We start from the raw sequence: 17,888 nt of genomic DNA, 5'->3' as shown, positions 1-17,888 counted from the left end.
AGACCAGCCTTTAAACCATTTCCACACATCAAATCTACCAGTCAACTGAGCAATCAAGCAGGGTCATGCTACTCTGTCTGTAACCTTAAAAAAGAAAGGCAAACCTGTTTGAAATCCCTAGCTCTCCCCAAATTTCCTTTCAAATGTTGTGTATCCTCAATCTAACCTCATTAGCCCAAGAGGACATGAAAGACTTGCCCCATTTTGACACACTGCCCTGTGGAGTTTGCACTCTAGGTTGCACTTTAAGCAAGGACAGACAATGCTCCCTCTCCTCGAGGTGCTATGCTGGCCTTTACAGGAAGCGCTGAAATCCAGAGGGATTATTGCCAGCCTCACCAGAGGGACTACCAAAATAGGCTGACATGTTAAATATGAAACCTGGCTGCCTTGGCTTGAAATGGAGCTGGCAATAGTTCTCCACCGTTAGTGACAATTGGCATCTCTTCCCCACCTCTACCTAGACCGGGAGCTGGAGGTCAAAGCCACGTGGAGCACATTACCATCACTGTAACCTAAATTACTAAACATAAATCATCAGTGCAGCCACAAGAAATGACCCACCAACTGCAGAAAAGACACGACCTTGATGTCAAGCAGGCAAGTCGTGTACCAGAAATAATCCCAGGCTAACACAGTCCTGTAGCTAATAAAGATGACAGGTTTGAACCACCTATGCTGCACTGAATTACTTCTAGCCCAGATCAAGTTTGTAAAATGTTCACAGCTCAGGCATGCAGGCAGAGTAATTGGCTGGTCCAGTGATAAAGAAGAACATCATGATGGAGTGGCTGCAAAAGATGAGCTTACGAAATCCCAGCTACTGCCCAGGAGGACAAGACTTCCTGGAATTAAGAGCAGATGAGTGTATCTGGAGAAATTAGGTGCCTATGTGAAATTTGCACAGATGCATTTGGTTATTCTGCTTATTAAAGAAAGTGAAATATCAGGTGGAGTACCAGGGTACATTTGGAAGACGATTACAACCTCTGCGCTTTCACAACCAACACTTTGCCACGGGGTGCAGGGGTTACAGCTCGTTCACATGCTTCACTCTCCATCCAAATGAGGACCCGTGAACCCAAACTCAAGTCACTCTTCCCAAAAGACCAGCTATAATGGTCCAATATCACCGTGGTTCCAAACTGTGTGGCTTTATCCTTGAGAACTCGCGAGGGAAGCAATACTTGAAACCTGTAGCTGCACGACCCAAAGCAGTCGCAAAGGCCGAGAATTCCGGCCCCAAGACGGGACGGAGCAGAGCGCGGCCAGGCCCGCAGCGTGACGGGGCAGCGCCGGCGCCTCTCCCGCAGCGCGACACCGCCCTCTGGCGGCCGCTGCCCGCAGCGCACACCCGAGACACGGCCCCGCGGGACGGCCCCGCCTGGCAGCGACCGCAGCGGGGCCAGCGGGGCCCACCTCCGGCTATCCCAGGGCCATCCCAAAACACGCGGCACAGGGTTGTGTGCAGAGGGCTCTTGAGTATCTCCAGCGAGGGAGACTCCGCAATCTTTCTGAGCAACCTGTGCTGGTGCACGATCATCGGCACAGTGAAGTTCTTCCTCATGTTCAGGAGGAACTTCTGTGCACCAGTTTCTGCCTCGTGTCCTATTGCTTGGCACCACCGAGCAGAGCCTGGCTCCGTTCTCTTGTCACCCCCCTTTAGATATTTATACACGCTGATGAAGTGACTCGCACCGCCTGCTCCGGCAGCGCCGGCGGGGCTCGAACCCGCGATCCCCAGTACACCGAGGGGAGGGGGTGCCATAAGCCCCGCCCCTCTTTATTGTCTCCTCATTTCCCTCTTCCACGCGTCACTTCCGGTGCGGCGCAGGAAGGCGCCGGAAGTGGCTCCATAGCGGCTGCGGCGGGGGGAGTTCGGTGGCGCCATGGCGGAGGTGAGGGACGGGGGGAGCGGACCCGCATGTCCACTCTGTCGCGCCCCAGAGGCTCCTCGGGCGAGACCAGGGAGTGGGGCCGAGTCACTAGGGCGGGTTGGGGCCGGGCGAGAGAAGTGCCGCCCCGCACCCGCCACCCTCACTGTCCCCTGGGTGGGAAGGGCCGCTGTGGGGATGGACCTTGGCGCCCTTTCCGTCTGCGCAGCCCCCGCCAGGTCCGGCCCGGGGACAGCGAGGTGCGCGCAGGACGCAGAGGGTGCGGGTCATCGGCCTGTGCCTGTCTGGGGAGGGAGTGAGCAGCGGGCAGCGGGCTTGCTTTGCCAGACTTGTGCCGTCTGCGGAATTGGTGCTGCGGGGCATCAGGCACAGCATCGCCAGCCGGGCAGGGGAGCGGATTGTCCCGCTCTGCTCTGCTCTGGGGCAGCCTCACCTCGAGTGCTGGGGGGCAGTTTTCGGTACCACAATGTAAAATAAAGGTCTAAATGAAATGAGTATGAATGGTGTGGAGGGGAAGCTTTATGAAGAGTGGCTGAGGTCGCTTGCCATGTTCAGCCTGGAGAAGAGAGTGAGGGGAAACCTCATTTCAGTTTACAGTTTCCTCGTGAGGGGGAAGCAGAGGAGCAGGCGCTAATCGGATCTGATCGCTGTGGTGCCCAGTGACAGGACCCGAGGGAATGGCCTGAGGCTGTGTCAGGGGAGGTTTAGGTTGGATATTAGGAAGGGATTTTTCACCCAGAGGGTGGTTGGACAGGGAAACAGGCTCCCCAGGGAAGGGGTCACAGCACCAGCCTGACGAGTTCAGGAAGCATTTGGACAATGCTCTCAGGCACATGGTGTGATTTTTGGGGTGTCCTGTGCAGGACCAGAAGTTGAACTTGATGGTCCTTGTGGGTCCCTTTCAACTCAGCATGTTCTGTGATTATGGGGAAATGATGCTGTCATGCTCGACCACCAGAGAGCTACTGACTCTGTTAGCCCATAGTGGCATCCTCAGGGGTCTTTGTGAGGGCTTGGGAGTACCGCTGTGGAGAAGGCCCCTGGTTTTATAGGCTATAGAATCGTTACTGTGGGGTGAATGTCATGCCCTTCTAAAAGCATGTGGGGTTGTCAGGATTATAGAAGAAGGTGGAACGACTGCTGCCTCATGCAACACTATGAACTGGTTTTTTACAGAAAAGTTTTTGTCAAAAATTACTTGCAGAAGCTTCTTCCCTGCTGGGGAGACGTGGTCTTACCTACTCCTCCGTTTGTTGTGTCAACAGCTGCTGTTGTTGAGTGGTGATTAGCCATGCTAACGTGAAGTGGTACACAAATTCACAATTGCCCATGTTCTTTTTATGGTGGTAGTGAAGGAAAATTTACAGGGGTTTTTTTTCAGAATTGGTTACTTTATTGCCTGCATATAAAAACAGAACTGGAAAGGATGTGAGATAAAAGCTTTTATATTCATGGATTTGTCATGTAAATACCAGTGCAGAAAGTTTGATCAGAGTTTTTGGCTTGCTTTTCAAAGTCTTGTAAGTTTACAAGGAATAGTATATAGTTTTGAATAAACACTGTAAAACAATTAACAGATAAACTTAATTTTTTAGTTTCCAAAAGGATTAGTGTCTTCTGTGAACTGAATGGTTGCATATGATAGAACTGAGATTTGAAATTGCTACTCAGTTCAATTTATGTTTCAGTTTACAGTTTTTCATTTAAATATGTTCAAGCATATTTAAATGCTTTTTTCTTTATTTTAGGAAGTCCAAAAACATTCTGTGCACACACTTGTGTTCAGGTCTTTGAAGAGAACCCATGACATGTTTGTAGCTGATAATGCCAAGCCTATCCCATTGGATGAAGAAAGGTAAGTGCTGCTGCACTCAGTGAAGTTTTTAAACTCCGTTAATGATTGCTCCACCCAAGTCAGAAATTCACATGTTTCTGTGCTGTTAACAGTGTAATTTTGAGAGGAGAGAAATATTAGAGTTGTAAAGTAAGTTTTATGACATCCTCTCTAAAATATTTCAAAACTTAGTAACAGTTCAGAAACTGGGGTTTAATGAGGATTATGCTTTACTCTTCCCACAGTCACAAGGTGAAAATGGCAGTCAAGCTGCGCACAGAGTACGGCTCAGTGCTACACATGCCCACTCTCAAAGAGAACCTGAGGGAGAAAGGAGGCCCCAACACTGGGGATCCCTATGGACACAAGCAGTATTCTGGAAATCAAGGTTAGTTTGCTCTTAGTGGTATATTTGTCCTTTCTTTTGCAACAGTCTCACTGATGTAGAATCTAAAGAATGCAGTCCAGTGTTAATCCACTGGAAATAAATACAGAAATAAAAGAAACCTTTTTTGATTGGTATTTTTCTTGCTAGGGTCCACAGGAGGTACGTGATTCAGAGCAAGGGGAAAGCTTCTTTATAGCAAAGGAGTTATTGGGTGCTGTGGATTTTTTTTATAGTGATTAATTGGTAAAAAGAGTAATTTTTGGTAACATTAGTGTGTGCTGCACACAGAACAAATTAAATTAATGAAAGTGAGAAATGTCTAAGTACACTGGAAGTGGTTACTGGTTTCTGCCATGTGTGACCTGCTCTGTTTTCCTCTGTTTGCTGTTTGAGTGCATTATTTACAGTGCAGTATAAAATGTAATTATTAATATAACATTTTCTTGCTCTTTAGGACAAGAACTTGAGTATGTGGTGACTGGTACACACCCATACCCATCTGGGCCTGGTAAGTAAAATTTTGCAAGTGTTTGCATGAACTTTTTGGTTTCCTGTATGAACAAGGCATTGTTCATCCTAGCAGGAGCAGGCTTCCTCTTGTTGTGAATCCATACTTGATAGTAATGGAATGTAGCCTGCTTTTCGTCACCAGAGTAGAAAGGTGCAGGTTTCACCACCTTGCTCTGGGGAAGAGACTTAAAGGTTTAATAGTTTTAGTGTCATTTGGTTTTGTCCATGCTTGTAAGGGTTATGTTTCTGTATTGTTACATTGGCCATTGCTAATTGCCACTGTTGCTGATGAATCCTACTCTATTCTTGTAAGAGCTTAGTTTTAGCTGTTAATCTTTCATTGTACTTAAGTTTATTATGAGTATAGTGGAAAATCTGTTGTTTTGGCTTATAAATTAACAAATATGAGTGTTCAGTGGACCCTCAATCATTAAAATACCAGGCATAATTTCTTGTAACTGTGCGGTTGAGAATTTCTCACAGTGGTTTCGACAAGTTTAATGTTCTTTTAATAGAATCATATATATCAGGATTAAAAATCAGATTTCTTTCTTTGCTGTTTCTTGTTTTAACCTGAATATTTTGCCCAAATACTGAGTTTGTTGTCAACTGACAGAAGTTTGGTTAGGAAGAGAAATAAAGCAATTAGTTAAATTCACCAGTCTGCTCCAAAACTATACTTTACAAAGAGTTTTAAAATTTTTTTAAAGAAAAGATCTGCTATTCTTGAGATAATGTTAAAAATCTGAAGATATAGCCTGAAATTCTCACTTCAGTGGAACTAAGCCTTTTGTAGTTCTGGCACCACTGTGTGATGCGTAGCCCCACACAGGGTTGGATTATAATTTGTACTAAAGGGCCTAAGTTAGCAAATGCTTCACAACACCATGTTTATTTCTGTAATGTTTGAATTTCCATAGAATTTGAAGCTGGATAAAAAGATGGATGCTGCTCCTAATTAGACTTTTTTTTTGCTCGTTTCCACTGATATAAACACACAGTTTTATACTCTAGAAATTTTGTATTCACATATGTAGTAGATCAAGATGAAAAGGATTGGGCCAAAACAAAGATTTCAGTAGATTTGAATTGGATGTGAAAATGTTATTGAAGGATGACGCTTAATATTACAGGTGTGTCAGGCCCTTGTTTGCAGGTACACGTGTATATACATGTTAGTATAATACACTTTTGAGTTCCTGTTTAAAAGAGTTGTCTTTGTTTGTGCCGTGTTATTTTTTCCAAGGTGTGGCTTTGACAGCAGATACTAAGGTCCAGAGGATGCCAAGTGAATCTGCAGCACAGTCCTTAGCTGTAGCACTTCCTGCTTCCCAGTCCAGGTACTGCTGTGTTACCTCATTGACACTGTTATCTATGGGAGTTTCAAGGCAAATCACAAAGGCTGGGATAGGAGCTACCTGGAGTAATTAAAATATTCTTTAAAAAACTGCTTTTAGTGTGGACGGGCATCATTTTCTGTATGCTTTTTTTTTTGTATTGTCATAGAGGCAGTGGGTGGACGTTGGGACAAGGGAAATTTTGTTTAGGCAGAAAAGAGGTGAAGCTTTGTGGGTATCTGTACCTTGGGGTGGTCAAGCTCTGGACAGGGTGCTAAGAGAGGTTGTGGATTCTCCATCCTGAGAGGTGTACAACACTCAGCTGTATGCAGCCCTGTGATGCCTTATCACTTAGCAGGAGAAAGTTGATTGCAATTCATCAACCATTTTCATTCACCCTAGGCTGGATGCAAATCGGACAGCTGCTGGCGTGGGTGACATTTACAGGCATGCTGGGATATCTGAGCGTTCACAACCTCCTGGGATGTCTGTGGTGAGTCTGTTGCACATCTAATGTGAAAAGTACATGGTATTGACCAGATTGCTTCTGGAGCTGTGTGTGTTGTGTGGAGATCTCCTGATTGACTAAATTTAATCAGTGTTGAGAAGGCAGAATAAAAAGGTTTTAGCCTTTGGGCAAAGAGGTGAGCTACGAACCAGAAGAGTAACCCTTCTTTTAACTTACAGGCTATGGTGGAAGCTGGTGGAAACAAAAATTCTGCGTTAATGCCAAAGAAGGCTCCAACCATGCCCAAACCTCAGTGGCATCCACCTTGGAAACTGTACAGAGTAAGTTAGAAATTACATGACACGAGCACGCATAAAAAGTAAACATATTTTATGTAAGAGCTTAAATCATAATTTTTGTTCTCATTCTCAAAAATGTAATCAAATATGATTCAAAAATGTGATCAAAAAGTGATCGCAACTAAGTTGTATACACACTCTCTTTGAACCTTTTTTTTGCTCTTGTAGCTGTGTTATGCTAAATTTGTTAGGTTTGCTGTATTAGTCAGAAATCTGAAGGCTAATCTTTAAAAGAGTTTTTTGAAAACCACTTGAACTCCAAGGAGTGTATAGGTTTTCTAAATACAGCAGTATTTGAATGTGTTTTCTGTAGAAATTAAGATAAATGCCATTTGAAAGAAATGGCACCAAAATAAATCCATAAGAGATTTATGGTAAACAGATGAAAAATTGAAAAATGCCTACTTGTTAGGAGCACTTTCTTTTCAGAGAAATACTCTGAATAACAATTCAAGTCACTAGAGTATTTGTACATGTAAACAGTTTTAGTGAAGGTTTGTTGTCAAAATCCTTGCTCAACAAGGCAAAAGCTTGTTCAGACAGCTTGGAAATAAAAGCGTAGCTGGAACACCAAATGTGGGTTTCATCTATCTGTTGCTTTAGATCTACATTTTAACTGGTTTTCCTAAGCTTGGTTTGAAGTTGTGAAAGATGTGAACTCAAAATAGGTCAAATGAATTATTTCTTAGATTTCTCCCCAGAAAAGCCCATTTCTATTCCTATATTAAGAGATTTTGACAGTTATCTTAAAATCTTGTGTCTGTGGTCTCATGTGATCAGAAAAGTCCACTTTAGCTTTCCAAAGTATTTCTGCCTAAGAAGCTTTGTTGTGTTTTAAATCTTTTGAAATGAGCTGTATGACAGTACATGAAACATGACATCCAGTGAAACCAGTTACAGGTTTTTATTTTAGCTGTCTGACTTTGGAGAATTTAGAGAAACAGAAAGGCTGCTGAAAGCAAAGCATGCGTTGGCGGAGTGTTTCTTGTGAGATCAGTCTCCATTATTTTATTGCTGGAAAGTGTCCAACTCTCATATTACCCCTCTTTTGGGGAAAAGAAGGTGATGGTGTGCTTGAAGAGGTTATTACATAGAAATGTAATTTAATAGCCAGTATTTTTAGAATTGTTCTTTGTATAAGCACTATACAGCAGCATAAGGAATCGGTGCTCAAATAGACTCTTTCTCTTCAAAGCTTCAAGTGTTGAGCCACAGTGTTTTGGACTCTGAAAGGGTGTGAAAAAGTTGCTTATAGGAACAGGATCTTTACTTATTGCAAGCTCCCCAAGTCTGGTGTACATAAATTTCTAGTTTTCTCTTTCTTTAACTGAAGTAGAAATCAAGTTGTCTTCAGATCTGATTTCACATTTGACTTTTCTTGGTAAATACTAGCAAATTTCAGTGTTGGAGAAGGAAAATTACATCAAAAGATGTACATGTATTATTTCTGATGTATAAAATTTTTTGGTTCTTTCTCAAGGTTATCAGTGGTCACCTGGGCTGGGTGAGATGTATTGCAGTAGAACCAGGAAATCAGTGGTTTGTTACTGGCTCTGCTGACAGAACCATAAAGGTAAGAGGCTGGGAAGAAATGACTGACAAAGTTTGTAGTGGGTGGGGGTTTTTTCCCTTTTTATTTAAAAATGTCTCCAGCCCCTTGGAAACAATTTCTTGTTTACTGTTGGTGGAATAATGAACTGCAGAACATTTTTTCTTTTATTACCTTGTCATAGCACTAATTCTTTTCTTGAGATTTCATTTATTACATGGTCATATCTGGAGACGAAATATTTGTGATTCTATTTTTAACTTACAGTGCAACAGGATCAGTTACATCTAGGCCGTTTACCCAGGCTTACTGTGTAGCTTTCTCCTGTCTACCTTAAAATACCTCTTTTGGTGCAGATTTGGGACCTTGCTAGTGGCAAATTGAAATTGTCTTTGACGGGACACATCAGTACTGTACGAGGGGTGATAGTAAGTGCAAGAAGTCCATACCTCTTTTCTTGTGGAGAAGACAAACAAGTGAAATGCTGGGATCTTGAATACAATAAGGTAAGCTATGGTTTCTTTAATTGAAGGAATTGGTGGTAGCAAATACAGAAATCAAAGCATTTAGAATATTCTTTCAATTATTAGTTTGTGTGGTTTTTGTTCATTTAGGTTATCAGACATTACCATGGTCATCTAAGTGCTGTCTATGGCTTAGACTTGCATCCAACAATAGATGTGTTGGTGACATGTAGCAGAGATTCAACAGCACGAGTAAGTATAGCACTGTTGTGTTTAAACACCCTGATGTGTGTATTTCAATATCTTACATTTGTAAAAAAGAGCACTTAGCAAAAGTTAACATCAATCTAGATGAAATACTAAGATGATTTGTGTTAGCTTGGTCTTACATTGTTGGTAAAATTGAAGCCCAAATACAAACATGTCATGTCACTTCAGGATGTTTTATTTCTTAATTTAGTAGGTAGATTACATAATATACGTAGGATTGCTTAGTATTTAGAAGGTGGTATGGGACTATGGTGACTTAAATTATTCATATGCATAGAAGTTCACTGGCAGGTTCCTGCTCTCTTTGAAATTTGCCAGCTGAGGCAGTTCTGTGATGAATGTTTGGTTGAAAAATACCACCTAAATACCATTTTTTAATCTGTAGACTATTGACAGTGCCTAAAATACATTGAATATGCACCTGTTACTAACCTCTCACATATTTGTTGTGAATTCATAGATTTGGGATGTGAGGACAAAAGCCAGTGTGCACACACTGTCAGGACACACAAATGCAGTAGCAACTGTGAAGTGCCAAGCTGCAGAACCACAAATTATTACAGGTATAGTAGGCGTGGTTTCATGAGTAACATGATGGAAAAACCTAATGATGAATGTGTTTGTTCAGTAATTGTGTGATGTTCATAATGTTACCTTGGAGAATTTGCTCAATATCTCTTACTAGTTTCTGTTGAAATTGGGCCATGCAGTGGTTACTACATACTATTAATGGTATGTTTAAGCAAATATGGCTGTGCATTGTTCAAATGCTTTTCTGCACTTCTTTTTTTTCTGGTGTTAACATTTGTGTTGTAATATGTATTGAGACTTGGATTTTCTGTGATATTTTAGCTCTCCCCATTTCATTTAAGGAGCATCCAGTACCGTGGTTAAGTGTTCATCTTCTTTTCCATTATGTCAAAATCCAGCTTTGCAGTGTAACTTAGTTCTTAGATTTCAAACTGAGTAAAAAGACTATTGCAATCCAGCATATTCTTCATTTGAGGTGGCATTAGCACAATATTATTGTCTCACATCATTTTGGCTGCCTTAGCAAAGTAATGATTATGATAAAGTCAAGGCGATGGTTTCTACTATTTTTTTTTTTTTTTAATTTTCCTTTCATTGTAGGCAGTCATGATACTACCATACGGCTCTGGGACTTGGTGGCAGGAAAAACTCGTGTTACTTTAACAAATCACAAGAAATCTGTAAGAGCAGTAGTGCTACATCCAAGACAGTAAGTTTTCCTCATTCTGTTACACTTTCACAGTGCTTTTGAGAGCTGAAGAGAGCCAATGTGAGTGAAGATCTAGAATGGTAGAGTATAATAATGTGAGAAAGTAATGCACTTAGGATGATGCAAAAATGTACATACCAATTGTCAGATACATTTTACTGCATTGATTGTGCTTCTCTAGTATTGGCATTGGTGTACTTGAGCAATCCTGAGAATGTCTTATATCCCACAGAGTTACTTATGTGTGTGCCTTTCATTCAGTCCTTAAAAATCAGTGATACAGGGCTTGTAAGGCTAATAATAAATATGTAACTGAATAGTTGTGAGCAGAAAGTGCAGTAGTTTTGTAATGGGCCATTGCACACGTGTGATTAATGCTAAAGGAGACCGATTAATAGAACGGCCTTTGTTTTGAATATGTGGTTCACTGCACAAGACATTTCAATCTTAACTGGCCCTAAAAGAAAACTTACTGTGAGAATTGAAGCTTTGAAGCAGATGGTCTTGGAAGTGCTCTGAATTTGGATGCTATATTTTGATGCACAGCAGTTGCCTGTTTGGATCCCCTTTAAAACAATGGAGAAAAGGAATTCACATAGAACTTCAATACTTCTGTGCCTTTCATATTTTAAAATTACATTCTATCATTTCTATCAGAAATTCAGAATCTTTGATATGAATAAACTCTGTTCCAATGTGTGCCTGAAATCTTGTATAGCCTGTTACCTGTAGCTATAGAAAAAACCTCTAGTTCTACTTACATTCTGAAAAAAAAAAGTAATTCTAGATTCAGCTTCATCAATTACACCTTTTTGAAAGTAAACTTGAAGTGTTCTTGTCAAACAGTAGCAGCTGTGAGCTTGTATTTCAGTGTTTCTATTTTTTTTAATGTTCTGGCATTTTCTCATAAGACTCACTTTTTTATTTGTAGTATCTTTTAAATAGACAGCAAATTGCCTGGACAGTGTGGTAGTGAAAGTATTCCTACAGACTTTTATGTGTGCTACCCAAATAACCAAGAAACTGCTTGCACATCTTAAAATGAAGGAAATTTTTATTTCAGGGTATCTCAGTGGAAGAGATGATCTTTCTTAGTTACATTTTTGCGGGGCCTTCTCCTTGCTTATGTAATTTTGGAAGACTAGCTGTTAGCCTATGCTTGGGGTTTGTTGTCTTTTTTTTCCTGTTACCTTTGCTGATGATGCCCTTATACCTGAAAATTTGCCAGAATAACAACTGAAGAGAACTTAATGTGCATTTTAAGTACTTGCATATTAAATCCTGTGCCGTATAGGATATTATAAAGTTTAGTCTATGAAACGGAAAGAAAATAGTAGGAATAGCTAATTCATGACTTCATAAAATTGCTTAATTTCATGTAAAGTAAACATGTCAGAAAAGCAGTTCTAATATTAAGTAATTTTGCAACTAGCATTTAGCAGTAGTTTTAATGAAGGACATTTGCTCTCACTACAGCGATTTTGAACTTTAATATACTGTGTTTATTTTCTTTCAGTTACACATTCGCATCTGGTTCTCCAGATAATATTAAGCAGTGGAAATTCCCAGATGGAAACTTCATTCAGAACCTCTCTGGTCACAATGCTATTATAAACACCCTGGCTGTAAATTCTGATGGTGTTCTGGTCTCAGGAGGTAAAAGTCAGAAATACACATTCCTCTCCTTTCCCCCATGCCCATGTGTCTGGAGGTCCTTAGGCAGAGATGCTCACAGAGCTCTGCTTTACCTAGGCCTGTAAGCCTGCTGCAGGACACCATTTCATTTCATAGTGAATAGGACCACTTTCATCTTCTTGGATGTTTCTGAGCTGCATGCAAATAAAATAAATTTGAAGGACTTCTGATGTGCTGCATGGAAGAGGTTTCCTCTTCTCATCTGGCTGCTGCTGCAAGGCTCCAGAGTCCATCCTTTATGATCTGCTAATCATCAGTGCCTCCTCTAGAGTTAGCTGCACATTGATGCAGTGAGACTGGATAGAGGATATAGAAGCATCTTGCTGAAGCTGATGGGGAATAGGGCACTTGGTCCCATTTGGTCCCCTTGGATATTGTATGTCCTGTAGGCTAAGGATGTGGAGTAAGATGGGACTGTGCTAAGCAGGAGTTGGAAAACAGCCAATTACATTGTCACCTTACTCTGGTTATGTTTCCAAGTATGTGTAAAAGGGGCCCTTGATTTTAAAATTTGGATAAAGCTGTGTTTGACATTTGGCTCATTCACAGTAGGAGCAAGAACTTCACAGAATACTGGAATAGACTTACATTTCCTTATTATTATTTGAAGACACTTTCAGAACATCTTTGTAAGACTTTTATTGTTAGTAGTAGCTGAGTCTTAGAAAATACCTTCTCCTTTTCCACATAAAAAACCCCCTGTCATTTTAATAATATTAGTTGTGACTTTTTAAAATTAAAATTTGAGTATCAATTCTCCCCTTTACATCTTCATGCTATCTACAGCACCTTCAGAGGAGGTGATGCCGAATTAAAAGAAGTTGATTTTACCTTGGAGTTTTCTACTGTAGAAACACCCTTCTTGAAACATCTGGATTTCCTGTCTAGCTGGCAGCTGTGGAGAAATCTAAATTTTAATAGATCTGTTTTGGCTAGAAAATGCTTTTGAAGGATATTGGGTTTTGTAACTGAAAAATTATCTTGAGAACATCCTTCTGAATAGAGAGTTCAGATTGCTGTGAATGCCCTGTAGCTGATGCCAGCAGCAGCAATACTGGCAGAGGTTTAAACCAAATTTGGAATAAAACCTGTGCAAACATCAAACCTACTTTGCATGATGTAGAAGTCCTTACTGTCCTTAATCTCTTTGGTAGGATGATGCCTCTTCATTCAACTTTAGTGGAGCTACTGTTCAGGGAGCTTGAAATTCAGAATGCCAGTCCTTACTGTGCTTCCAAAGCAACTTGCTGCAATTGCCTTGTGATGTAGTTTATCATCTCTCAGGGTTATCTGATTAAAATCTGGATGAGATTCTGAAGAAGAAAAAAAGCAGAAAATAGGAAAACTTACGGGGTGTGCTGAACTGTTCTGCATGAATGTTGTGAGATGTATTCCTGATGTATATACTAGTTGTTCATGATACTCTTTCTAGAAAACAGATAGAAATTAACTGGTCAAAATACTAAGTTTGTTTGTTTGTTTGTTGTAGCTGATAATGGTACTATGCATCTTTGGGACTGGAGAACTGGATACAATTTCCAGAGAGTACATGCAGCTGTACAGCCGGGTTCTTTGGACAGCGAATCAGGAATATTTGCTTGTGTTTTTGACCAGTCAGAAAGCAGATTGCTAACTGCTGAAGCTGATAAAACCATAAAAGTATACAAAGAAGATGATACTGCGGTATGTGAAAGTGTCTTTTTAAAGTATTTTCATCAAATCAAAAAAAATCAGACAAATATAACACATGTCAGTAGGGGACATGTCCAGACTTCCGTAATCTGTTTTGTTGAAAGACCTCTGCATTAGCATTAATAGGACAGTAGCTAATTTCTGCATTCCTAATTCTTACTATATGCTGTAGTACAAGTGTCAGGTCTGTGAACTCTTTTGCAAAAGGCCTTTGTGGTGAAGTTTGGAGAAATCTGAATACAATAACGTATTTTGGGTTTTGAACCCAGTGGGGAACTGTGGGGTTGTATTGATAAAAACATGGGGATCAGCAAAAGGATTGCACTTCAAAGGTTTATTGCACTTAGTTATATGATCTGGATTGGTTATTGGCCTTGACAACTTTTAGAATTTAGAATAAATAGCTTATTTTCACACTGTTAACTCTAAAATCTGAACTCATTTACTAGTGGAGAAGACAGTAGATTATTGTGTCGTTTATCAGTGTATGTCTTAAATATAAAGAATAAAAGAATTTTTATTAAGCATTGGAATTTTGCACTGAATTAGACTTGGAGCAACTCTCAGATATAAAGAATCGGTTTTGAAGTTGGGCAAAATACACTCAATGACATCTACCAATACTGATACCTCTGGAAGGACTGTCGCTGGCTACTCGTGTTCCTGTGCTTTGATACAGTGTTGTTTTGGAAATGCCATTGGCAACCTGATCTTTTTCCTTGTTGGAAAAAAAAGAGTGATAAGAACAGAACAAGTACTGCTGTGTACTTCAGACAGTGAGATGATAGAAAATTTAATTTGGATAAGTTAATTACATTGTAGATTAGGTATTAATAATGCTACGTATGAAATAGAGTACAGAATACTTCATAAGTAATATTTTAAACTAAACCTTAATTATAGGTGAGTTTCAAGTTTAAAATAATCCTTACGAGATTTTTTTTTTTCCTTTAGACTGAAGAAACCCATCCTGTCAGCTGGAAACCAGAAATTATCAAGAGAAAGCGATTTTAGTGCAACAACATACTACTTCTGTAGTTTTGTTTTGGCTTTCCTGAGAGCTTTCAGTCGCATTTTGTTCTGCCTAGAACAGCAGAGCAAGAAGTCAGTTAAGTCATTGCTATTTCAACGTGTTTTATAATAAATTTTGTTTCTCTTTCCTTTTGTCTTTTTTTGTTGTGATTCCAGCAAACCAGTTGAATCTGTTAACTTTGTGGAGCATGCAGGGTTCATGAAAAAGATAGGTGTGCAGGTGGTTATTTTTTTAGACTTACGCTCGATAGATTCTTATAAAAATATTTTGATGAGCTAGGTTGTCTGAAACACCCTTGCTTGACCTCAAAAGTTAATTACAAATTCATGCATAGAAGTCATCTTCTGGAAATTCCTTGGGGACGCTTTCAGATTTTAGACCAATACTGTTTACTGTACATAGGCTAAGTCTATACTAAATTAGAATTTCAGAGTAATTTAGAAACAAGCAAGACAAGACAATAAGGTAGTTTGCTTTAAAAACATGGCCTCTGAGCATTGCTGGTGCTGTTATTGAATGAAATGGATTTTCAAAGTGTATCTTTCCCCAGGAAAGCTTTCATATGGAAGCACTCATCTTCATGTATGTTATTTCAGAGTGGGCCTTCTGTAGCAGGAACCACTGTCAAATCATACTGTTCGCAGTCACTGCAGGGTTAGGACCAGTTGACTTTCTTTGTAGATGAACTATTGGTTTTTTCCATTTATCTAAAGCATATATCACAGTAGAGTGCAGTGAACTTTCACAACTGAGCTCGAGGAAAAGCTCTTAAGTCATTTAAGCCTTAATTCTACCCATTGCGTCTTCCCATGATCTTAGGAAGGAATTTAAAATAAACTGTTACTGAAAGATGATTTGTACGTCTGAAGGGACAAATCTTTCATTGGCTCTAGAAATAGTCAGGTAACAAGCAGTAAACATGTAAGCCTCCTTGCTACTGCTTATCTGTGATGTCCGTGCTGCTCTAAAGCACTTTCTCTTCACAGGGCAGTGGAGAAAACCATTGTCATCTGGCCATTCACTTACTGGTAACTTTGCTAGCGGTGTTAATAGTTGCATTGGCAGGTGTCACGCTGGCTAGATGCTGGAATAAATCTGTGGCCTCACTGATATCAAGCATTGATATCAAGCAGTTCACAATAATTATTTCTATTCTCTACCAGTTTGACTTCTTTCAAATCTAGGGTTTATGTTAGACAAATGAGTTATTTGCAATGTAATTTACAAAAAGCTAGTAAAACTAAGACTTGTTTATATTATGACAATTTTTGTCTTTTTTATGATGCATAGGAGGTCTTGTATTTATAATATGAATGTTTGACAATGTCATTTCAAGGGAGTCCATGCTGCATAAATAACTGAATTTTAGTTCACAGCTACTGTCAGAAGTAACTTCACAAAATAGGAAGGGGAATATTTCGTATTTAGGAGTTGGATTAAGCATCTTTTATTTCACTGGTAATTTGAATTTTTGTGGATCTTGATTACAGTTCTTTCCATGTTAACTAATATAACAATTAAAAATACAGGTTATGGCTTATGCATGTTGTATGTTGCTACTAATGCTTCATTCCAGAAATCAATGAATTATTGGTGTTACACAAAATTTTGTTGCTCACAGTGAAATCCTCTTTAGGAAACCAGAGTAGAGAGAAACACCTTACTTGAAAAGAGGTGGGATCGTTGAGAATTTTTTTGTTTCGTTTTGTTTTCTTTTTTTTTAAGAAGTGTCTGTTTCTTTTGATAGTTTGGAATGAGGAAGGAGAAATTACAGCTCTAGCTATGGCCCACAGTTCTAGCACGTCTTTTCTGTACTGGCACTTCACTTTAGAAACTGCATTTATTCCACTCTTCATCGTTTTGAAGACAGATCACAAAGTCTCCGTAAGAACCTGTGTTTCTTCTCTGGACTTCTGGAGGAATCTGCTGTCTTGGGGCAGTGGTTGTCAGAACATTTCTTTTTTGTGCCCTCGGTAAAGATTTTGTCTATAAATTAAAGGCCGTGCACTATTATTTGGGATAATATGTTTCCTTTTTGGCTCTAGGATAGGATGCCCCAGTTCTAAGTGTGATTTTTTTTTTTTTTAAGTATATTCTTGAGCATTTGATTTACTTGTTCATTTCCTTCCCAGCAGTTTTTTCTTCCACTTGACAGTAATCATCACATGTTCTTCTGTAAGTATTATTTATGATGCATCAAGATTATCAGATTGCATCAAAGTGCTTCTCTAGTGCAGAGTAAGCCTGGATACTCAGTTGTGACACAAACAGGCCTGATTGTGTAGGATACACAGTGACATTAGATTTGTCCATGTGAGTCATAAGGTGAAGCAAAAGAGGAGGGTCTGGTCTACTGGATGTGTTTTACATGGTTCTGGAAAGGGTCACACTGCAATGCCAGTTTAATAGTCTAATTTCAGAAAATAATTATTGTTCTCAATTTCATAAAATTTGATGTTGTCTTCTGTATAGGATCAAATAATTTCTACCACAAATCCTGAGATTTGTTTTATACTGTATATATAATTGTGGAGGAGTAAGAAAATGGGTTTTGTTTGTAACATAAAAAAGTGTAACTGGTAAAAGTGATGAATTTTCAGATTACTCTGTGCTGTATACTGAAGCATACAGTGTAAGCTGTGCAGCTAAAACACTGTTGTTTGCTGGCAGTGTGAAAGATGTGCAGAGCAGTGTGTATTTGGAACTGAAAGGCTTACAGGAACAAGTCTTTAATAGCAGCTTCTTTTTAGTTTTGTTGGATTGGAATTGAAGTGCTATACCTGATGTAAGTGACAGCAATTCAGCAATCAATAAAACCTTCCATACAATATGAATCCATGTCTTTTTTCCATTATGGATTTATAGTAAGAAGAAAAAAAAACACTGTATTGAAAATGAAAGTAATTTAGGATTGAAATGGGCTGTTTCCCATAGCACAAGTCTTTTTGGGCCATCAGCTGTAATGGGAAGAGAGAAACTATTGATTGCTGTTTTATGGAGAGCTTCCTGTCTGCATGAAGGGATTAGCAAAACAGATGCAGATTTGTTCATGCATTTTCTCTAGTGTGTTTTATAAAAACATGCAAACACCTCTGGAGTTTAAGTATGAGTTCTAGGACAAGTTCTGGATGACAGCTTTGTGGGTGGAAGAAAGCTTAAACTAATTTTGGTATG

General features: G+C 39.7%; 1 protein-coding gene across 1 annotated transcript; it reads left to right on the top strand.

The window, feature by feature from the left end:
- Positions 1-1,815: 1,815 nt before the first annotated feature.
- PLRG1 (pleiotropic regulator 1) lies at positions 1,816-17,548 on the top strand. The gene is made up of 15 exons (XM_048304492.1): positions 1,816-1,898; positions 3,644-3,750; positions 3,975-4,117; positions 4,572-4,625; positions 5,874-5,967; positions 6,367-6,457; positions 6,652-6,753; positions 8,252-8,344; positions 8,677-8,826; positions 8,935-9,036; positions 9,515-9,617; positions 10,186-10,294; positions 11,811-11,950; positions 13,479-13,672; positions 14,636-17,548. Exons 1-15 carry the CDS (start codon positions 1,890-1,892, stop codon positions 14,693-14,695), a joined length of 1,551 nt encoding a protein of 516 aa, XP_048160449.1. The 5' UTR covers positions 1,816-1,889; the 3' UTR covers positions 14,696-17,548.
- Positions 17,549-17,888: the final 340 nt, after the last annotated feature.

Source organism: Corvus hawaiiensis, chromosome 5, assembly GCF_020740725.1.
Source record: "Corvus hawaiiensis isolate bCorHaw1 chromosome 5, bCorHaw1.pri.cur, whole genome shotgun sequence".
NCBI lineage: Eukaryota > Metazoa > Chordata > Aves > Passeriformes > Corvidae > Corvus > Corvus hawaiiensis.
The sequence above is the reverse complement of the archived record's forward strand: the minus strand, read 5'-3'. Positions and strand labels throughout refer to the sequence as shown.